This window comes from Gordionus sp. m RMFG-2023, chromosome 5 (assembly GCF_954871325.1).
Source record: "Gordionus sp. m RMFG-2023 chromosome 5, tfGorSpeb1-WG-v2, whole genome shotgun sequence".
Taxonomy (NCBI): Eukaryota; Metazoa; Nematomorpha; class Gordioida; order Chordodea; family Parachordodidae; genus Gordionus; species Gordionus sp. m RMFG-2023.
In genome coordinates this window covers 28,438,994-28,463,877 of record NC_088779.1, presented here as the reverse complement: position 1 = coordinate 28,463,877, position 24,884 = coordinate 28,438,994, and the positions used below count along the sequence as shown (strand labels likewise).

Here is a 24,884-nt window from a genome sequence, read left to right as displayed (position 1 = left end):
AATAAAATCAAAAATAAAAAAATAAATACGTACCGATGACATGACGTCACGATGACGTAGTGAGGACATCGGAATCGCAAAATTATAATATAGATAATACTAATAACCGCCATCTGATATTGAAAAATTATTTCGTTTAATCGATGTTAAGAATATTGACCATTGATTTTTCAAATTTTTATTATGGATCGTAATTACCCAAATCCTTTTCGTAAACAAATAAAATTTTATGGAACCCCGTATGCAAAATTAACTAACAAGGTCTCACTTTGGGTCTCCCTCGTATGTACTGGCATATTTGTCGCATCTTTGTAAGTCCACAAGTGAAAAATATATGTAAAAAGAAATATAATTAAAAAGAAACAAATGAATATATACTATTCTAAATAATAAATCCATATATATATTTTTTTTAATATTAACTACTTATTTTATATGCAGGGCAGGATTATATTATTTTGATTATAAACCTGGTAAAAAGGATTTAATTTATCTTCCTCTATTAAATCGTGATCCTAAAATAGTTGATTATGCCAAATTTGGTCTTGAACCTCCTTCCCAAAATGAAAATTAAAAATTTATGATTATTATATTATGAATAAAGATATTTTATACGAAAATGATCATTATATTGCAATACAACTAAATAAAAGAGAACAAGAAAAATTAAATGAAGAAAAATTATCAGAAAAACTATTCTATGCATGTAATATATGCTCAAAAGATTTGTCACATATGGGTTCTACATTTAGATATGATCATATTCAAAAGTAATTTTAAAATTTTTTATTATAATTTATTATGTTTTGATTAGGTGCCTAAATTTATATCATGTTAAAGATGTGCAAAAATTAAAAGATTTGGAACAAGATTATTACACTTGTCCAATATGTGGAATCAATACAAACAAGTGCCAAAGTTCTTTATTAAAGCATATAAAAATTTGTTCTAAAACTCTATGTATCAAATCCAACCAACTGATACCATTGATTCAATTAAAAAAAGATGAACAACAAAATCTACAAATTCAAATTGACAATGCTAAAAAAGGGTTTGATTTTTTAAAAAAAACATGTTAATTTATAATATTTTAGAATATATATATCCCCAACCAAACAGAAATTATCCACAAACAACATTAAAAAGTATTGCTAAAAATTGATTAATTACATTTTTTAGAGACATACAGATATCAAAATTAGAGGCCCAGCCTGGATTAAAAAAAAAAAATTAATTTTAGGCCTGAATCGAGCTTATTTTTAAAATAATTTTTTGGTCAGGACCTTCAGATCATTAAATTTTTGGATTTGATGAATCTTTTAGTAAGGATTTGAGATTCGGTATAAGATTCATTAAATTTAATTTTATTTTTAAATTATAAAGTTTTTCCCTTCTTTAACCCTTAGATGATGACCAATTTGTTTTGTGTAATGTATATTATTACTTTATGCACAAATACCATATGAAAAGGATGGTGCATAATTCTCTTTTTTAAAATTTTTGATTTACCCAATTTTTATATCCAATATAACAAAAAAAATTTAATATTATGTTTTATTTTATTATTCATAATCAAAATTTATGTATCGTGAGATGTAAGGAAACTTAAAAGTGAAAATTCCTATATTTATATATATCTTTTTTTAAGATTAATATTTAACAAAAATTCAAATTATCTGACAAATCTTTAAATATTTTGGTTTTCCTAAATTTTTTTTTTTTAATTTAATGTCCATTAATATATTAAATTGAAAAAATACATGAATGAAAATTATGAATTGCATAATAGATACAGGGCTATAGCCATGTGGGACAGCTCCCTTCCCTACAAAAAAATTTTTTGGCCCCCAAACCTGACCCTCTATTTAAAAAAATTATTTAGTTATTAAATTTTACCATTAGCAATTAAATCTATAAAAATAAAGCAAAATTTTTTATAAAATATTGTTTGTAATTTGTACAAATTACAATTTGAAAACTTGAGAATAATTATTTGTTATATTTTTTGTGGAGAAATCCAAGAAAATTTATTACGAATCATTAATTTACTATGTCTTTCTGCTGAAAACATTACTAATTATATTTTAAAGCAACTTAGTGAAGAATCTTCAGTAATTTAGTCACATTATTGTTTTTTTATAATGCGGAGTAAGAATTTATAAATTTTTTAATCAAAAATAATATAATTAGCATAATTTTGGGCTAATTTTGTAGATTTAAGGTTTATATTAACCCTATATTATAATATTAATTATAATTAACATATTATTAAAAACACTATAAATTTGTTTAGTTAGATATTAAAACTAGATATTGAAGTGAATATATTAGCAAACAAGCTATATATATAAACATTATTCATATTATCAATGATTATAATATTTTCATATATATTCCCATTTAGAAATTTTGGTTTTTGAAGCTATTTTAAAAGGGAGGCCTATTTATTAATCTTTTTAACATTTGTTAAGATGAAATAGAAAATAATTGATAAATTGTGTTCAAGCTTATTTTAGGGTAGGAATACCTCAGTTTTAATAACTATTATTAATTGATATTACATACAGGGATAACTATTCTCATAAAGTTTATTATAATTAATTATTAATGGCCTCGTTTATAGTAAGCTTAGATCATTGGGTATTTTTCAGAAGCAAGCAAATAATAGATAAAACTTATGATCCATAGCGATGATTTTATTCATTCTATCGTATCGCGCAGTCATTTATAAATGTTACATATTATTTGCGTAAAATATTTGGCATGTGTATCGTATCGCTAGATTCATGCTTACTAGAAACGAGGCCTAAATCCCCATATATAGTAATCACGTTATTTCCAAGCGTTGCGTTATTTAACGCTACCGAATTCACAGCTGATTATAGCGTTAATAATTTTTGGAATATACGCCGCAACCTATATTTTTCAAATTTTTCATAGCATTATCATCATAACTCCCCATATTTACAAATTATACTTATTTATTGGCTTGATTTTGTAAATAACGCTTCGTTGAATAGCGCACTGTTTCAGCATAACGCGCTTACTATATATGTGGCCTAATTGATGATAATTAAATAGAGTATCATACATAATACATCATTGCTTAACAATTTTTAAAAGCGCCAAAAAATTGAAATTATCTAAAAACCATTCGGATTATCAACTTCAATTAGCTCTCACTCTTTCCAAATCTCAATACGAGCATTTAAATTCTTTTCAGAATATCAGTGCCCGCGAAAAAAAATCCAAGGAAAATAATAATTTTTTATTAAAAAATATATCAAAAACCAGCGTAGTGAATTACCCTCAACAACAGAGACTCATAACATCAAGATTGAACGATATAATTGAGAAATCTATCATATTTAATGGCGGAAATAATGTACACAATAATAAAAACAATACCAATAATAATGTAGCTTACTTGTGGGACCTGTCATCATTATCTGACGAAGCTATTTTAGTTACAAATCATAACTCAAATTCCAATAATAATATATATACTATAAATATGTTGAAAAATAAAATTATATTTACAGATATTTTGTAATTATTTTGGCATTTAATTAAGATAAATTTTGTTTACTCATTCATGTCCCAGAGAAATAATTTTTATACTTGTATAAACTTATCGGACGAGGATGATACAATAGCAGACGATAATATTATAGATAGCAAAACAGTTGATGATAAATTAATTACCAAGGAAAATTGTTATATTAAAAATATTCCAGAAATGCTAAGTGTTAAAAATACTGATAATTCTTTGGAACATTTCAAAACAAAATCTATGAAAATGGGGAAAAACTTTCATAACATTATTCAAGAAAAAAACAATAATATCGACATTATTTGTGATAAAGTTTTAGATCATGATAAAATCAAATCTTTTAGCAGTTTATTTAATTTTTCTTTGCCACTATTAGATGATACTAATGATGATAATGTGATCCAACCACAAGGATCAATATTTAAAGGTGTTAAAGCAGCAGAAGTTTTTAATTCAAAACGGGATAAATTACACATTCGTGATAATAAATTTGATTTTATCGAAGAAAATAAAATAGATTTAAATAGCAAATCATCCGACATTTCTTTGCTTGGTGAAGATAAAAAAATATGTTTAGCCTTAAATAACACGAGAACCATTGATTTGGTAGAAATTGAGGATGAAAGTACTGATAATGTAATTCCGTCAATTGTAGACTGTTTCAAAGTGAATGAAAATTTGTTACTTACGATGCCAACAAATATTTATGCAAATTCCCTTAACCAAGAAAAACACCTATTCGGTAATAAAAATAGCCCCTCTGCTGACTATAAATTCATAGCTTCTACCCCTAAAATTAATAGAATAAATATTTCAAAAAACCTTATAAGGACCGATATAGTTGGCATTTCATGCGATATACCTTCACCCAAAGATGCTCTTAAAACTACTCAAAATATGGATAAAATTAACGATGACATTTTTAAAGAAAAAGAAGTAATACATTCACGATTTAGCGAAACTCTTCCTAAAAATGGCAAAATATTGGCCGAAGATTCAGATATCGCTATAATTGATCTGCAAATGGATGGATCGCATCTTCTATATGATCATAACAAATTATATGCTCCTAAATATAATAATGGCGTGGGAGAAATACGTGCCAATGCAGATCCAAATTTGATTAAGCCTTTTGGTGATAAGTTTTGCTTGCCCGATTTATCAACTGAATCTATAAAATTAGGGAAAATATTTAACTATGATCAATCCTTACAACGCGATAATTTAACGGAAACGATTGACAAAACGAATAATAAATATATGATAGAAAATGACTTAAATCTTAATTTAGACCCTACACCTTTTAACAACAATTCAGTAATTATCTTGGGAGATTGTTATCAAAGACCAACTTATCGTGACTTAGGTACAAATACGAATACCAGCAGCCCAATTACTAAAAGACGGAATTTTATTGAGACCACCCCAACTAAAAATGTAACTTTAAAAAAATCCCCTAGCGAAATAATGGATCTTAAAAGTCATCCGGGAGGTAATTTGTCAAAAAAGTCATCAAATTTTTTATCACCTATCGAAAAAACGGCACTTCCATTTACACATTGCACCAAGATCACGACCCCAAAAAAACGCATTCATAAAAATACAGATTCTTCCATCAAAGATAAAAACTCGAAGGTTAATTCAAAGATTAAATCTCCACAAAGGATTGGTCGCAAAGAGTATCACGTAAAATGTTTGGGTCTCTCCACGCCTCAATTAATTAAGGAGGCCTCTAAATACGGCGTTAAAAAGTTTTCCCGAAATAAATTGTGTACCATTTTGACTTATATTTATTGCCACATGGATGGGGAACCAACATTCGAACGAATCGAGGGTGTTTTCCCACGTGAAGACGAAGTGTCAGGCAGAAACGCTGCATATGGAAAGTCAAAACGGAAAGGTGGAAAACGGATTATTAGCGAAGAGAGAAAGACGAGTAAGGAATCTAGAAAGCGTGCCAGGAAATCGCTAAATTTATATCAAAATACCGAAGCAGCTGTTCCTGAAATTGATGTGATGAGAGGCGAAAATTTATCTCGTGAGAATTCACACGAGGTGCCAAATTTATCGGATGTTAGCGGAATTTTCATGTCACCCATGAAACATTTAGAAAGGGAAACGGAAATGGATATTAACCATTGCGAAAGAGCTGCTATTGGCTCGGAGATTATTTCTAACAGTATTGATAATTCTTGGACAAATGAGAGATCTGTTATTGAGGAACCGGATGAATTATTGAGTCTTATGCAAGTTAATTTTTTAAATGAATTAATTAAATTAACTTTTTTTGTAAAAATTGGTAATTAATTCATCTCTATATGATATTAAATTCTAATATTTCGTTTTAAATTTGTCGGATTAATAAGTTTTATGCAATATCAATTGTTATTTTTTTCTTTTTTTTTTAAGAATAATTCTTTTAATTTTTATTAGTCAATCATGCATCGATTCCACTTATTTAGGTCAAGGTCAATATCAAATTATCGGCTCATACCCAAACTCAATACCAAAAATATAATATTATTATTTAAAAACGGTGTATCTCCAAGAGGAAACCTATAAAAACATATAGAAAATTTATTATATTTTATTTTTCTCAAATAGTGAAGGTCAACTGTTCAATCTTATCGGTCTTTGGGACCGGACCATTTGGCTGACCGCTCTGTTTTTAATTAATTATATTTCTGTTAAAAAAATATTTTTGATATCATCTTGAAAAATAAAATTTTTTAAAATGAAAATTACAAAATATTTACTCATAAAAGATATTTTTTACAAAATTTATTTGTCATTTTACAATAAATTTGAAAAATATTTTTAATTTATTTTAGGGTATTGGCTATAATGAAAAGTATAGGCCCATAGGGGAGTATCGATGCATTCCTGATTTTTATTTATTCATAATTTCATTCAAATCTTTTTATGTTTAGAGGATTAAAGGCAAAACCTTAAATATTGACAACACCGATTTGGGCACAAATGTTCCACGTAAAACTTTAACATGAAATGCTATATTATATTTATTTGTATATCACATAAAATTGTTACAAAATGAGATATTAATTAGCCAATAATTATTTTAATTTTATACATTTTATATAAAAATGATAAAGAAATGGACAGTAAATTATCCGGCGAATCCGAGACAAATGCTCATATCGAAAATGATGAACTAAATTTTTCTACTCAAAAAGGTGCTAAATTAAAAACGCGGAGGATCGATGTAACCGATCAAGTAATACGAGATTATATTAAGTACGATCCTATTGTGCATAGCCAAATATTATCATATCAGCCTATCCTTTTTGATACTCTCTTAAATGGGTTAAACAACCAATACCTGCCCAGTTTGACTCGCATTGAAGTTTCACCCCTTGCTTTGTCTCACGATAATTGTCAATCAATCCAAACTAATAAAAATAGCGTAATAAATAATTTAAAAAAATGCGAAGATCCTATTATTGGGCAATCAGATAGCAACAGAGAGTTTAGTTATATAGAAATTGATACAACATTACCTTTATCAAGTGATGACGTTAAACCCCCTTGCCCAAATATAACCGATAAAATAGATAATATTATTTACTCTTACAAAAAATGTCCCAAAAAAAGATTGGTAAAATTTTTGGATCTTCATTGCATAACGTTTCAGTTTAACCCATTGAATGCAGACTGGAATCATAAGGTCAGAAAACGAAAAAAACGTTGAAAATAAATTTTAATTAAAAAATTATATATCAATAAAATCAAATTATACCAATAAAAATTATAAATTATTTGTTTTTATTAATATTTTATAACTCATTACATTATATGAATTAAATGATATATTTTAAATTTACCTATTATTTTAAGAATTATATAACTTTTATATCAAATATTTTTAAAATATCCATTTTAATCATAATTATATTTATATTGTTTTAAAATAATATTGATTACAATAAAAAAGTTATAAAACAAAATATTTCCTTATTTATAATTCAATTAAAAATCGAAATATACATTCATACATTAAATATATCATGCTTTTAAAATTAACAACCTATACAACCGCTATAATAGGAGTTACAATAGTAAGTTTATAATGTATTAATTTGTTATAGAAATATTAAATACTTCATATACCTATTTTCTTTTGAAATTTTTATAAATTTTTTCCATCAATTTTTAAAAATGTTTTTATTATAAATATAACTAACTAACCTAAAGTTAAAATCATTGTGTTTTTAAAATATATAAGGCTAGATCTAGAAATAGAATGCTTTAATAGATTAGTCTGTGTTTTAAAAATAATTATGAATAATATTTTATTTTATAATGTTAGATCTAGAAATAAAGGTTTTAATAGATTAAGCTAAATATATAATGCTGTATTAATCTGGACATTTTATTAACTTGTAAGATAGAGTTATATAATTAATTTATTTTAATCAAAATTGATCAATATTTTTATGGTCACTACTAAAACTGTTTAGAAATATATGTACTATTTCTTTGTTATCACTTTAGTACAGTTAAATTTAAAAAACCCTGGTAAAAGTTATAATTTTACCCAAAATTTATAATTAAATTACCTTTCATTTAAATTTGACCTTTTATAAATAATATAAGTATTTTTATATTACATCTATAAAATATATATGTAGTATTTTTTTTTAATTTATGTTTTAGGTTTTTTAAAATTAGAATATTTTTTCTACAAAAATCTCTAGATTAAAATGATAAAATTCTAGTATCTTTTCCTCTTCGGGTACAATATAAATCCTTTAGTCTGATAATAGGGAAGGTTATTAATCATTGGAATCATTTCCCAGTTGTGACTTCAAAGATTTCTTATTAATTAAACTTTAATTAGTATCACAATTATTTTGATAATATTTACACATTGTTTTAGTTTTTATGAAATTTAAAAATATTTTCATTTTTTAGTGGTATTTTGGTTAAAAGTTACCAAAATGTCTCAAAAACAGTTTACTTATAAAAACTCTACAGTAAGGGCATGTTTAAAACAATTTTCTATTGGATCAACAATTGAAAGTTGCTATATTTCTTTTGAGGATATGACATAACCAAAGCATGAATATATAGATTATAAGATATTTATAATCTCAGAGTGGAGGCTTAGAATAAACTTAGAAAGTCAATTTCAATAAAATATTAAATATTTGCAAACCAACCAATTTTTCAGATCAATTTTAGACTTGATGAATTAAATATGGTTAGAGTTGGGCAAAATACTTTGAAAAAAACATGTTAACTACATAATAAAATCCTGTGCAAAATACAATGTGTTAAGCTAGTAGCCTAAATCTATATAAAATACTTAAATTAAATAGTTATTAGAACAGGATAATTTCTTTATTTCAATTTATATATATATGAATATTCATATTAAAAAAAAGCAAAAAATTTAACAATTATAATTTGTCCCTTTAATGATGATAATATTTTTGTAAATGTTTTGGATCCAAACACCATCTGTAAGCAGAGCCCTGCAAAGTAATATTAGTGTTACTTGTCCAACTTTTAAAAAATTTTGCTGTCCAACCCAAGCACAAATTTTTATTTCAGCCTCACTCAAGCCCAACCTGATTAAATATATTTTGGAATTCAAATTTAAAAGAAAATTTTTTTTAAATGATGTGTATTTATTCAAATATGGCAACCTGAAAGTATATTTAATCCCTAATATAGGCTATTATTAATTGTCAAATAAAGTTGCAAAACTGGGTATAAAACAATGATATTAAATAGAATTGGAATAAGAATAATTATGATATATAAATAATGAATCAAGTTTATCAGACTATCCTGAAACAAAATGATTATTGAGCATAATATTTAATTTTTGGGTTGGACCTCAGATTGGGCTACTTCTTACAGTTCAACGGCCTGAGTTGGGCAGCCCAGGCAGACCTTTATCTATGAGGGGTATTTATCACTGCAAATAAAATATTTTCCAAATCCACACCCCCCCCCCCCCCCCCCCACACCTTCGGATAAATTCTGGGCACCACTGATCACTTCTTTGATTCCCCATATCAGTTTATGAGTGGATTAGAAATTGTAGCTAAAAATGATGCATTACATTACATTCCAAGTACAACAATTTATATCTTTTCTCCAAACCAATTAACTTATAAATTAAGTAAAGGTCTTCATGCGATCCACTTTTGAGTAAAATACGTTTTTGCTGAACAATATTATTGGAACTATATTGCCATAAAATCCTTCCTTCTCCTAATTGTAATCTATTCAGAGAGCAATTGATTAAGGAGGCAATACTTGGAAATATTCTATAAAATTCAATCATTCTTTGTAAACTTGAAAGATTGGACTTTTCAAAAACCATGAGAAATAAAGTTTCTTGTTTTAGTATAATGGCCATTAGTGATGTAAAATCGCTTAATTTGAGACGATTTTTGAAAACGGCATACCGCTTACTCAATATTTAGCCAGAAAAATATTACCTAAGACACGAGATTTAGTCAATTGATGTCCAAATCTTCATGGCATCTGTGAGCAAAATCTTCAGGTATGCTCAATATTTTTCTGGATAAAATACCGATTTCGATGTTTTTAATAATCGACTCAAATAGAGCGATTTTGGTTCTATCTGTGTTTGATTACGCAATGCGTTTAAATACTAATTATCAAATTTTGCGTTTTTTTAAAATTATATTTAGGCCAATGAGCGATTAGATTCATATCTTATTTCTATATATGGTTAAACACATTGACTCCTCGCAACAATTTCCTATACATCTCATTTGAGATGTTCTTTTTTTATGCCAGAATTCATATCTATTGCATTTGCTACTTCGCTCCGAAATATTTAAATTTTAACGCTATATAATTCCGTCTATATAATTTTTTTTCTTTTTAGCTTTCACCTTTTCTAGTGGTAAGCTCCTTCAATACTCCATTTTATTTTATTCATACTATCACTTTTATCTAATTTATACTTCTTCATATTGGCTCTAACTTTATGGCCCATGGCCCCATTGAAGTTTTGGCCTTCGTCTTACGTTTACCCATCACTTCCAAACTCTCAACCTTATTTCCTATATAGTTCATAAGCCTTCTCATTGTGTGCCCATACCACCTAGGAATTCGGTACGAAACAGCGAAAATCAGAATAGCGAAAAATAAAAAAATGTTCCCATTATTTATTACTCCACTAAAAAAAGTCATAAATATAAATATCATATCTATTATTTAAATTTGAAAATATTAATACAATAGTAAATATTTAGTATATTTTTAATTAAATTATATATTATAAAATAATTTATAATATATAATTATTTAACCTAGAGCAATAAATATGTTAATAATTTTTCTGAAATATATTAAGTTATTGCCTAATCAGATTTATTCTTAAACCTTAAATATGGTATTAATGTATTTTCAATTTATAAATACTATATGTAAGTCATTAGAAAACTTTACCTCACTACTTTTTAAATTATAAAAATAATTTTATATGAATTTATAAGAGTAACTGAGTGTAACCTAATATAATAGAACTTTTAATATCTTAATGTAATTCAGAACAGGTTCTACTTTTTATAAAGTGTTTTTAGCCTTCTTTATATTATTAAATTATTTATCTTAAGTATTTATGGCATAGTCAAATTGAACTTTATAAATAATTTATTTAAAAAATCATACAAAATATAGATAGCATATATATCAAAATTTATAAATAATATGCGAAATAAAAGCGAATGGAATATTTACATTGGAATTGTACGCATGGATTTATTTTGATTAATGGTTTAAAGTTAATACATATATATTTTTAATAAAAAATAAAACGATAGCATTTATTTAAAAATTCACAAACACAAATAAAATTTGGATAAATAGCGAAATATATATAATGTTTATAAAAAATTCTAACATTTTAATTTAATAATTTTTGAAATCTCATCCAAAAATGTTAAAACATCTTGGGTTTCCTTCATAAATTTGGGTTAAATTTAGGATCTTTCGATCTTTTATTTCATACGCCTAATTAATTCGATTGACCGTTGACCCATTATTTATCTGAATGAGTTTTAGATCATTGCAATTTTGAAAATTTATTAAAATATTTATCAAGGTATAAATATTAGGATGGGCGTGTGATATTTTCCTATTAAGGGCATGATGGAACCCCTTTAAATGATTATTAGTGCGGGGTCCCGCTATTCTATACCTAAATTAAAAATATATAAATTAGATAAATAATTTAGCCTCTTTTATACCTTGACCATATTTTATAAGGAAATAGTGGTCTATCACCTAGCCAAGTTGTATCCATCTATTGCATAAAACTTAGCAAAATATCGTTAGCAGCCATTTGATAGCAAGCATCACGCACTATTGCCACATGTTGTTCCATAAGAATGGGAGGGTGCTCATTCTTCGGACTATTTTATGTACATCGGAAGGACCCATGTATGACCCTGATAATCCCAATGTTTGGCATTTGCGCCATAAAGCTTGTGAATAGTGAAAATAGCATCCTAAATATATGTATATAAAATTATTTTTAACTAAATGAACCTTTTATGGCCATTGTAGGAAATACATCCTTAAGAGCAGAAATGGCCGCAATTTTAAAATCTGTTTGAGCCATAGAAGGATTGAACCATATGCCATTGTCAGCACAATATCCTACAAGCACTCTCAATACCTTTGTGTATGTATCTTTATTTTTGTTTGGCAAAAGAGCATACACAATGGGTATCATCACCTTGTCATACATTACGTGAATACATAGAGCTGATAATATAAACTAGGAGCAAAATAAAATGTTCCGTCCATATATATACTATCAGCTCTCTCTGCTAACCGTAACATACACTCTGTCCCAAACATGATAATTTTGTTATTATCATTATATATTGAAAATTGCTCTCCCCGCTTTGTAAAGGTATATTCGGGGGTTAAATGAATATCCTCAACAGAATGGGGCAATATAGGGCGATATTTTTTTAGACTATCAATTGTGGTTTCGATAGAAACAAAAGGTGGAATAGCTTCTGGATATTCTGCAATATCCAAGCATTCTGAGCACCGAATCTCCATAGCATTTTCATATATGGCCTGGGCACGAAATACCGAAGACCGAAACAGCGAAAATCAGGGAACATTTTTAAAAATGTTCCCAAAAATGTTCCCAATATGGCGAAAATCTTTGATATGAGAAAAATGAAAATCTCAACTGTCTCGGAAATTTAAAAACAATTATTAGGCGTAGAGAATTAGATATTCAAGTAAATAAAATATTAATTAGATAATAACTTTTAATAAACTTTTATTTGTAAATAAAATATTTCTTGTTGAAAGTATAAATATTTTACCAATTGTTTTTAGTATGTTTAATGATTTTAGGTCCAAATTTAATTCAGCCTGTAGTAGAGGTTGATAATATATTAACAGGAGAAGCATCTGTTGAAGGTTAATATATGAAAATAATGTTTCTTTTTTTCAATACTTCAAATAAACATAATTGATAAATCTATTTTAGATGACGGTGATTTCCCAATAGATATAGCTAATGCTCTAATTGATTTACAACAATATAGTCATAGTAAAATAAAATATAATGACTAATTATTTTTTTTAATTATTAAGGTCCTCGTTTTATAAATAAACAAAAAGGAAAACCATTGTTATTTTATAACAATTTTTTGTATAGAATCGATCATCAACAGATTAGTTATTATCGGTGTCGAAATATTGGTTGCAAAGGGAGGTGCAAATTTGATGGGATATATACTATCACATATGGGCATTCTCATCAACATGAGGCATATATATTTGAAAAGCTTAGGACTAGAGAGGTGATTGAAACTGTAGTAGTTGAAAATCCACTCGAAACAAGATTGGTAATATATGAAAAGGCTATGGAGATTCGGTGCTCAGAATGCTTGGATATTGCAGAATATCCAGAAGCTATTCCACCTTTTGTTTCTATCAAAACCACAATTGATAGTCTAAACTAAAAAAATATCGCCCTATATTGCCCCATTCTGTTGAGGATATTCATTTAACCCCCGAATATACCTTTACAAAGCGGGGAGAGCAATTTTTAATATATAATGATAATAACAAAATTAACATGTTTGGGACAGAGTGTATGTTACGGTTAGAGCTGATAGTATATATATGGACGGAACATTTTATTTTGCTCCTAGTTTATATTATCAGCTCTATGTTATTCACGTAATGTATCACAAGGTGATGATACCCATTGTGTATGCTCTTTTGCCAAACAAAAATGAAGATACATACACAAAGGTATTGAGAGTGCTTGTAGGATATTGTGCTGACAATGGCATATGGTTCAATCCTTCTATGGCTCAAATAGATTTTGAAATTGCGGCCATTTCTGCTCTTAAGGATGTATTTCCTACAATGGCCATAAAAGGTTCATTTAGTTAAAAATAATTTTATATACATATATTTAGGATGCTATTTTCACTATTCACAAGCTTTATGGCGCAAATGCCAAACATTGGGATTATCAGGGTCATACATGGGTCCTTCCGATGTACATAAAATAGTCCGAAGAATGAGCACCCTCCCATTCTTATGGAACAACATGTGGCAATAGTGCGTGATGCTTGCTATCAAATGGCTGCTAACGATATTTTGCTAAGTTTTATGCAATAGATGGATACAACTTGGCTAGGTGATAGACCACTATTTCCTTATAAAATATGGTCAAGGTATAAAAGAGGCTAAATTATTTATCTAATTTATATATTTTTAATTTAGGTATAGAATAGCGGGACCCCGCACTAATAATCATTTAAAGGGGTTCCATCATGCCCTTAATAGGAAAATATCACACGCCCATCCTAATATTTATACCTTGATAAATATTTTAATAAATTTTCAAAATTGCAATGATCTAAAACTCATTCAGATAAATAATGGGTCAACGGTCAATCGAATTAATTAGGCGTATGAAATAAAAGATCGAAAGATCCTAAATTTAACCCAAATTTATGAAGGAAACCCAAGATGTTTTAACATTTTTGGATGAGATTTCAAAAATTATTAAATTAAAATGTTAGAATTTTTTATAAACATTATATATATTTCGCTATTTATCCAAATTTTATTTGTGTTTGTGAATTTTTAAATAAATGCTATCGTTTTATTTTTTATTAAAAATATATATGTATTACCTTTAAACCATTAATCAAAATAAATCCATGCGTACAATTCCAATGTAAATATTCCATTCGCTTTTATTTCGCATATTATTTATAAATTTTGATATATATGCTATCTATATTTTGTATGATTTTTTAAATAAATTATTTATAAAGTTCAATTTGACGATGCCATAAATACTTAAGATAAATAATTTAATTATATAAAGAAGGCTAAAAACACTTTATAAAAAGTAGAACCTAATCTGAATTACATTAAGATATTAAAAGTTCTATTATATTAGGTTACTCTCAGGTACTCTTATAAATTCATATAAAATTATTTTTATAATTTAAAAAGAAGTGAGGTAAAGTTTTCTAATTTATAAATTGAAAATACATTAATACCATATTTAAGGTTTAAGAATAAATCTGATTAGGCAATAACTTAATATATTTCAGAAAAATTATTAACATATTTATTGCTTTAGGTTAAATAATTTTATATATAAATAATTTTATAATATATAATTTAATTAAAACTATACTAAATATTTACTATTGTATTAATATTTTCAAATTTAAATAATAGATATGATATTTATATTTATGACTTTTTTTAGTGGAGTATAATGGGAACATTTTTTTATTTTTCGCTATTCTTATTTTCGCTGTTTCGTACCGAATTCCCACCTAGGTCTGTTTACACTACCTTTATACTTCCTAGTATTCTTGTACTTCGCACCTTATCCTTTCTTGTTATCCCAGCAATCTTCTCATCTCCATAGTTTGTAGACTTCTCTCGTCTGATTCTTTGGTTGGCCATGTTACCGAAATATATAGAGTAGTTGGTTGTATTATGGAACTGTAGATTTTTCCCTTCAATTGTGGAATTCTTTTGTCTAAGAGCACTCCAGAGATCCCACTTTAATCACCCTTGATTAATTTTACTCTTTATCTCTTTCTCTTTTGTGCCGTTTGTTTGTATAGTGGAGCCCAAATATTTACAGCTTTCAATTGCCGATATGCCATTCATTTATATCAATGCTCTCTGTTTCATCTCCCATCACCATATACTCCGTCTTTTCTCTGTTTCCGTGCTTTTCTAGGATATTTATACAACTCACTAATCGTTCTTCCATTTCATCCTTATATTCGGCAAATATCACAATATCATCTGCAAATATCATATTCCACGGGACTGTTTGCGGTATAAACTGTGATAATACATCTATTACTGTTATGAAGAGAAGTGGGCTGAGAGCCGACCCTTGATGAACTCCCTCGGCTATTGTGAAGCCTGTTGAAGTACCAGTTGTGCTACGCACCATTGTTATATGGCCCTTATACATATCCTGTATTATACTTATATATTTTCCGTGTACCTTTTTGTGGCGTAGCGCTCACCAGATAATTTTTCTTGGGAATCTTCGAAGGACTTTTTAAGAAAGACCACGTGTAGCTTTTTGTTCTTTTCCATGTATTTTTCGCTCATTTGCCCTATTGCGTGGATTTCATCAGTCGTTGATCTTCCAGGCATAAACTATATAATAGCTATGATTTAATCAGCATTATGCGATGATACCATTTGTGTCATCTAACGTGTATACGATATATATATAAGGTGATCAACGAGTTCATTATATCTATATCTGCCATACTTTTATTATAAATTGTAATTGCTGATGGACATGGAATTATAATGCCATTTTCTTCTTATCTAACCGTTCACAATATTCGACAAATTTTTTTGCCAAATCCATGTTTTTTAATACACCTTTGGAATCAAATGAGCCACTAAGATTAGAATCACAGGAATGCAATACATTTTGACTATATAAGGCTCTAATACGTTTTCTATTAATGTTTATAAATTGTTGTCAGCACGATACCATTTGAAATAGCGAAACACAAACGCTCAATTAGGTCCCACTATTATCCCTTAAAAAAATCATTAGGAAAAATCTAGTTATTTATGAAATTGCAATTATTCGAAAGTTATTAACTGTATTTCATAATTATGGTATTGATAGCTGTCTTATTTTTGACATTAAGCTGTAAAAAAACAAATTCAATTAATTTTGTGGTATGCGTCGTATTGTATATGTTATCAATGTGTTTTTTTCGGCAAAGTGTTATTTTTTCAACTTTAAGTCATTTTTTGAACGCGGAAATATATTCCATCATGTTTGGTATACCTATCTTATGAATTGTAGACAATTTTACTGTTAACCTTTGAGTATTTTATAATTTATATAAAAAATATATGGATAATTTAATATTCAATTATATTAAGTTCAAAAGTTCATAGCTATTTATAGGGTGGGTATTTGAAACACGACGCCATACATTTCTGGTAAAATCAGATTTTGAAATTTAAAAAAAAATGATTCAAGGTTTAAAAAATAACATTTGACGCTAACATTATTTACTAAAATAAAATTTGATATAGTGTGGAATAATAATGACTAATCTAAAAGCTAAAAAAAAATAAACTGCGATGTTCAAGCAACGATGTCGGAATAGGCAGAAAAATCTGGAATCTGATTAGTGATTATAAGCGCTGATGATGAGTTGTAAAATATTCAAATTCCGTTAAAAAAAATATAGAGTTTGAATAAAAATAATATATGCAAATTTTATTTGTAAAAATATTTTTTAGAAAGATTTTTACAAATTCCGTAAATATAATTCAATAATCACCCCCCCCCCCCCCACACCCCATTTTTATAAATATATTTTTTTAAAAAAAATGTATATCAATAAAAGTCGGTATTTATCTTAATTCGCCAATTCTTACTAAGTCGTAATAGAGACTATTGTTCATTTATTCTCAAAAATCTTCAATCATCTTCGGTCACCAGTGTCACTCGCTTATTGAGAGGCCGAACTGTTATCGTCACTGGTGCCAATTCTGGAATCGGTCGTAGTGCGGCCCTACAATTGGCCAAGCTGGGAGCGAGGGTCGTATTAGCCTGCAGAAATATGGATAAAGCCAACGAAGCTCGGGTCGAAATGATCCAAGAAATCAAAAAGGAACTCCTCGTTGCTCAAGATGCTCATGATGAACATTGTGATAATTCGAACCAAGTTACATTGAATGGAACTGTCGGATCGAGCATATTGGGCCAAAATGTGGCTCGCCCTAAAATCGTCGAATACCAGTCTGTGCCGGACTACCCTGAAATAGTTGTGAAAAGACTAGATTTATCCGATTTGGCTAGTGTCCGGAGTTTCGCTAAAGGCATTTTGGCCACCGAAGCTAGGTGCGATATATTGGTTAACAATGGAGGTCTCATGCACTCGAAATACTCTTGCACGGAACAAGGTGTTTTTAACAGAATTACTTAGGGGGGGAAAAAAAAACCTGCTTTAAAATAAACGAAAAACTTAATCTTTATTTTGATAAACTAAACTCGTCCAAAAAATAATATTATGCTCACTAGGTCATGAAAAACTATTCGGAACGAATCACCTGGGGCACTTCTACTTGACGCTGCTCCTACTTCCGCTCTTGCAGCGTACGGCCGAGGCCAATAAAAAGGATCACGTGCCTGAATCCGTCGATCGAAATTCGGAAAGGCCTCAGGAAATCGACGAGGGATTGAGACAGAGATCGACTACCGATAGTAGCCCACTTGATTCCCATCCCAGCGAGGGTATTCGCGAATTTTTTTTTGTACCAACAATTAATGCTCCGAGAGTTTGGCGATATTTTATTTTATCAATGACAAAATGGTTCAAACCGATAAATTAATATTACGCTTTTGAGGTTTAATTTAAATTATTAAGGTGTATTTATATTGGAGTTTAGAATCTCGAACCTGGAACCCTTCAGAAACGGTTATACCTTAAAATTTAATGCGTACTAAAACCTCTGTTTATAATTAACTTTCTTTATCGCTAACCAAATTGGAAAGTCTGGCCAGAAGCCTATCTTTCGTAATGTTAGACCATTCTATCTAAAATAACATTTTTTTCTATTTAATAGTGCGCGGTAAATTTGAGCGTTCGCGTTGCCTTAAATTTTTACTTGTTTAAATCGAGGTTACCTTTATATATATATATATATATATGTATTAATATCATCGATAAAAGGATTATGTCTTCGAAAATGTAATGTTATCGTCTGCCTTTTCATTTCTTTAGTTTCGAAATATTCCATATTTAGAAAATAAGTAAGTTAATTTTTTTTTTATATAATATTACAAAATGAAGAATAAAAAGGAATCGATAAAAGATAGCCCAAACGGTAATTTTACCAATTTGCACGATGCCATTCGATCAGCTGGGAACGCTCATTTAGGGCCCACCATTTTGTTTTAACTCCGTCTATCTCATAAATGTTTTGATTATAGTTAAAAATTTCAATTTCGAACGAAATACCCGATGTTATTGTGAACTATATATATATATATCTATTAAGGTTAATAAAAGTTATAACTGTTATCCTAAAATCGGTTATTACCAGAGTTGTTAAAGGATCTAGATCCTGTATCTAGATATAAAAATGTGGTATCTGTATCTAGATAGATTTTTGATTAAGATATCGGTATCAAGATATTATTTTAGACGATGTATCTGTATCTAGATCCATTTAAAAAGTATCTTTTAACAACTCTGGTTATTACATATTCGTTAACATTTGCCGTCAGTTAACTAAATATAGAATTTTCGTGGAGGTTTTAACCGGAACGAGGTTACAATTGGTTTATTATATATTTTGATACATTTTAGAGGGTTTATTTGTTTAAATCTCATTGCTATGACAAGAGTCTGAAACCATGGTTCAAATTTCAGGAACAGGAATTAAAACTTTCCTTTTAAAAATATATTCAGAACAGAACCCTCAACCAATACCAGTTAACCCTTTTTGTTCCAGGTTCAAAACTCCGATTTATGTATCGTCTAACTTAAACTCTTTATAATAAACTTTGTCGAAAACTATTTGCCTCATTTTTTTTAAATGAAGATAATCGTCGTATAGTAAAAAAAATGTTTGCAATAATTAGAATGATGATTATTCCATTTCAACTGTGATCTTGAATTTTTAGATTGAAAATCGTAAATTAATTATGAACTAGATAAAATCGTGTTCAAACCGGAAATGGAAGGAGAGAATAAGTCGACGAGGGACTTGGGGATGGAAATCTCGAACAATACCTGTTCGCGTATAGTGGTCGTGGCGTCAGCAATGCACAAATACGGAAAACTGGATTTTGACGATATCAATTTAACGAAGGGAGGTTACAATTATTGGAAAGTTTATTCTGCTAGCAAGCTGGCCAATATACTCTTCACTAACGAATTGGCATGGCGTCTCAAGACGGGTAATCTTTTTTTACAATTAATGACCGAACAACGGCGACCTTGTGGGTGGGCCCTTGATTTAGGAGGGTAAGGAGTTGAGCCCGAAGCGTTATTGCTAAGCCAACTCTTCATGTTTATTTAATTTTAAAACCCTCTATGTTTATACAAAAGATGTCATCATTAAATCAGCTGTCACATAATTAGCATTTTTTTCTCCGCTAATTGATAATTGTTTTCATATCGAACTAATCACATAAATTTTTGGTTTATTATGCAAAAACAAATATTTATTGTATTTTTGCCCTTTGTTTTTTTAAAACAAGTTTCACTTTTTTTTCTACAAAATAAGTGAATTACGCGAAAAATTGATCAAAAATCTTGTTTGTCCGAAATTAATCTTCAAATTCATCATTTAAGGTTTTTTTTTTAAAACCCTTTATTCAAAATGATATATTTTAGGTTTAAAATGATATTCACTCAATTTAAAATCTATAATAACAATGATCTTATTTTATTTGTTTTGCAAAAAGGAGAGGGTTTGGAAGACTATCTGCCAAATCCCGCCCAAAAAAACGCCGACTCTGGATGTATAACGGTCAATTCCTTACATCCTGGTATAGTGGTAACCGGCATGAATCGAAACATAGATACCTTCGATATCGGGAAATGGTTGTTCAACAAATTTGGAACGATCGTTTTCAAAAACCCTTATCAAGTAATTTATTTTCGAAATTTAAATAATTTGCCGATTTCAAATTTTAAACAAATTATTAATTTTTTTTTTTTACTGATGTTATTATACTATTTTCAGGGTTTGGGAATTTAAAAAAATATATATTCGAATATAAATACTAATATACACTTTTTTTTAAAAAAAGAACGTTTACAAAAAAAATGTATTTTTAAAAATAATACATATCAAATACTTTCTAAAATATTAATAAATACCAGAGACCTGCAGGTTCGGTTCGGGTACACGGACTGTGCCATATTTTAATTTTTAAAAAAATCCCGGCTGGGCCTGGTCTGAAATAAAATAAAGCCCGGGCTGGGCCTAATCTGGGTTGGGCCTTGCAAATGGTACTTCTGCAGGTCTCTGATAAATTTTAAATTAAATAAGTATTTAGTATTTTAAATACAAGTAATTCGCGTTACTGCCTAACCCTGATTATATTACATTTACCTTAGGTCCTTACTGTTACTTTTCATTAGCTCTAATCAATTTTTTGATGTAACTGCCCAACAAACAACTTAGGGCACCTACATGATAAAGGTTAAAAGCTAACGAAAAAAAACAGTTTTTGGATGAGTGTGTTTGTGTAGTAAAGGTCTGCTATGCACGGGTTGAAGAAATATTTAAGCATTGGAAGGGCGGGTTAAAAATATCTTTAAAAAAATGGACGGGTGGGTAAATTTACAAGTCTATACAAATATTTAGTAAAAATATTGCTGCTTCATGATAAGCTTAATTATCCATATTTTGGTAGAAATTGAGTTAAGGCCGAAATATAATTTTTAGTGGTCTCCTCCAAATCCTTTACTTTTCAAAAAATAACCCTCAAATTTAATTTTTGATTCTAGTTTTTTTATGCAATAAAGTAAAGTTCAAATGTTTTTAAAGTTCAATTTGTTTAAAACCAATCATAATCATTATTTGTATCATGTGATAATCAAGAATATTTTATTTTTCAAAAAACATGTTTTTTTTTTGAAAAAATTTATAAAAGAAATTCAAGCTACAATAATGAAGACTATAAATAAAACGCTTGAAAGTTTTGCCAGTAGTTAGTGCTTAAGATAAGAGCAACTAAATTCCTAGTGAGTAAAGAATGTAATATAAAAATAGGCCTTAAACTTTTTCACATAAATTTAATGAATGTTTTGAACACAAATTTTGTTTCTATTTTTTAAAAAAAAATACTTTTTATTTTTGAAATTCATTTCTCCAGTTCTAGTACTAAGATTTATTTCTTAATTTTTACCCACTCTGGTCTCATATTCTTCTTCTTTTACCTGAACTTCATTTCCTTATCAATATTAATTTTTATCTTTACGACCCCTCACCCATTCCCCCTCTCCCACTGCCACCCCCCTCACTCTCCCGTCCAAAAAAACTTAATTATACTTCTTTGCCCCCCCCTCTCACTTTCATTCATTTTAAAATATTTCTCTTCTCTTTTCACCTAATATTTACTTCCCTTTAAATAGAAACCTACCTGCAAGAAGTACTATTCTAGGATTCTTTTTTTCAAAAATTTTTTTCGGTCCAACCCGGATTTTACATTTGTAGGCACCCCAGCACAGATTTTTTTAAAATATATATTTTTTTTGTTTTTAATTTTTTTATAGCTAATAATGGCAATTTAAAATATCCAGGCCGGGTATTTTTTTAAAAAATTTTTTTTAGTGGCCCTGATATAATTTAAAAAAATTAAAATACAACCGCCAGGTCTGCACTGTTTTAAATAATTTATTTTACCGTATTCCCTAGGCCATTATACCCCGGACCCACTCCGGAATTCACATACCGCCCTTATACTTTATCCTCACCTTCATATATCTTGACATCTTATCCTCTCCCATAAATCTAACATTTAAATCAGAATACCTACCCATTGCACTTGAATATTGAAAAAAAAATTTAATTTAAGGTTTATGATATTTTTTAGCTATTTATAGTCAGCCTCGTGGAGATACAACCTAAAACAAAATGTCTCCCGAAAAATTGATGTGATTGGAGGTAGAACCCTATAATAATCAAAAATTGGCAAACAAGCTAATCATAATTTATAAACGTTGGGTTGGCAGGTATTGAACCATGGGGCTCGTGGGTAGATTTGTTTAAAGGGCCGATTGATTGGCATATTAATCATGCGCACATTGTTTTATTACAATTATTTAATTTTGACGACCTTGGCAAATATAAAAAACATATCTATCATTATATTATTTAATAATGACTATTTTTTTATTTCAGGGTTCTCAGACGACCATGTACTGCGCACTGGCTCCCGAATTAGAAGGGGTGAGCGGAAAATATTTCGGGGATTGTGAAGAACACTTTAGTTCTCCTAAATCGCACGATTCCAAAATGGCGAAATTATTATGGGATTACAGTATGGATTGCGTGAGGAAATTCGAAAAGGAGAATTCTTAATAAAAAAAAAAAATAAATTTCACATTTTCGTTTTTAATCTTATTTTTTTTAATTTTTTTTTTTAGAAAATTGTGATTATTATATTTATCATATAACGAATGTTATTATATATGATAGAGTATCTTTTTTTTGTTAACTTTTACCCTGCAATCACTTTAGCGGCGAATTATACAAATCGCGCTAACTGTGAATGGCGTAGTTACTTTTTTTGGAAAGGGGTAAGGTATTGAAAAAGTAACTGTCTTGTAAATAAATATAATTTTGTACAGCAGTATTTTTGATACTCTTTATCTATTTTAGTGTTGTTAAACGGCTCATTTTGAACCGATTTTTAAAAACGTCTAACTCAATATTTTAGCCTAAAAAATAAAGCCTAAGCCTTGAGATTTCGCGAATAGATGTCCAAACCTTTGTTCCTTCTACAAACAAAATTTTCAGGCTTGAGTTAAATTATTCTGGATGAAATAGTGAGTTAGTCGTTTTTAAAAATCGGCTCAAAACGAGCCGTTTAACAACACTAATCTATTTACAAAAAGTATATAAAAAAAATCTTAACATCTGGACTAAAAGTAGTGTTTAAACGCCTTGGTTTCGCCAATTTGGAACTTAAATTTTTTTAGACAAAATAATATTGCGCGCCTCTTGAGGTTCGGAAATGTCCAAACCTTTCTATGAAAAAAATCTTCAGGCTGGCTTAATTTTTTTTTTTTGGCTACCATATTGAGTAGGTCGTTTTTAAGAAATCGAGTTTAACAATTGAAAGACAAATCAAAAATAACAGAGTTGTTGAAAGATACTTTTTAAATGGATCTAGATACAGATACATCCTCTAAAATAATATCTAGATACTGATATTTTAATAAAAAATCTATCTAGATACAGATACACATTTTTATATCTATATACTACAGTATCTAGATACTTGTATCTAGATCCTTTAACAACTCTGAAAAATAATAATTTTTTTTATTTAACCAATTTAACCAAAGCATTCCTCCGTATATATTGATATGTCACTTGTTTATACGCTGAAAAAATTTTTTGATTTTTTTTCCTCTTATAAAACCTTGGTGAGCTAAATTTTTATAAAACACTTTTTTTTTGCTCTTTTACAATTATGATACACAACACATATATTTATAATTTGAAAATTATTTTTTAAAACGAAATATTTATAAAATTATAATTGTTGTAATTAGGTTTTTAAATACCAAATAAAATTTTTTATATTAATTCGTTTTTTTTTTGAATATATATTTAAAATTACTCGAATTGCGAAGGTTATAGAGCGAAATCATTTTTTTTATAATTAACAATGTTCGAGGAAAGTTAAAGAAAGAGCCTATTGGCCATATCAGCATTAACGTTTACTAGTCATTGTAGAAAATAATTAAACAGTTTAAATATAATATATATATTCATCTATTACTTTAAAATATGTAAAACATTCGGAATCAATACAACCAGTAGGTGATAAAATGCTCAAAAATTTAAATTTTTTGAGTAAGTTGCAACTCAATTTTTAGCTTGCTCTTTTTTATTGCTCAAACATTAGAACACTATGGGCTAAACCTAAGGTGTCTGACACCATAGAAAAGGCAAACCCCTAAAAATATGGGAGATTTAAGATTGCTCAAATTGAAAATGACATTTTCGATATCCTTTAATATAAAGGGAGAATATGGGTGTGGGTGGGGGGGGGGTG

At 28.4% G+C, this 24,884-nt stretch overlaps 2 protein-coding genes across 2 annotated transcripts; both read left to right on the top strand.

Annotated features, from left to right (window-relative positions):
- The first annotated feature begins 126 nt into the window (after positions 1 to 126).
- On the top strand, positions 127 to 7,358 carry LOC135929684 (uncharacterized). Its single transcript, XM_065466377.1, has 7 exons — positions 127 to 311; positions 442 to 770; positions 815 to 1,051; positions 1,095 to 1,145; positions 3,124 to 5,803; positions 6,484 to 6,541; positions 6,667 to 7,358. The coding sequence occupies exons 5-7, from the start codon at positions 3,596 to 3,598 to the stop codon at positions 7,260 to 7,262; spliced, it is 2,862 nt and encodes a 953-aa protein (XP_065322449.1). The 5' UTR covers positions 127 to 311; positions 442 to 770; positions 815 to 1,051; positions 1,095 to 1,145; positions 3,124 to 3,595; the 3' UTR covers positions 7,263 to 7,358.
- A 182-nt stretch (positions 7,359 to 7,540) lies between these two features.
- LOC135930529 (retinol dehydrogenase 14-like) lies at positions 7,541 to 23,641 on the top strand. The gene is made up of 6 exons (XM_065467329.1): positions 7,541 to 7,629; positions 17,482 to 18,040; positions 18,159 to 18,371; positions 19,797 to 20,042; positions 20,553 to 20,737; positions 23,000 to 23,641. Exons 1-6 carry the CDS (start codon positions 7,579 to 7,581, stop codon positions 23,177 to 23,179), a joined length of 1,434 nt encoding a protein of 477 aa, XP_065323401.1. The 5' UTR covers positions 7,541 to 7,578; the 3' UTR covers positions 23,180 to 23,641.
- Positions 23,642 to 24,884: the final 1,243 nt, after the last annotated feature.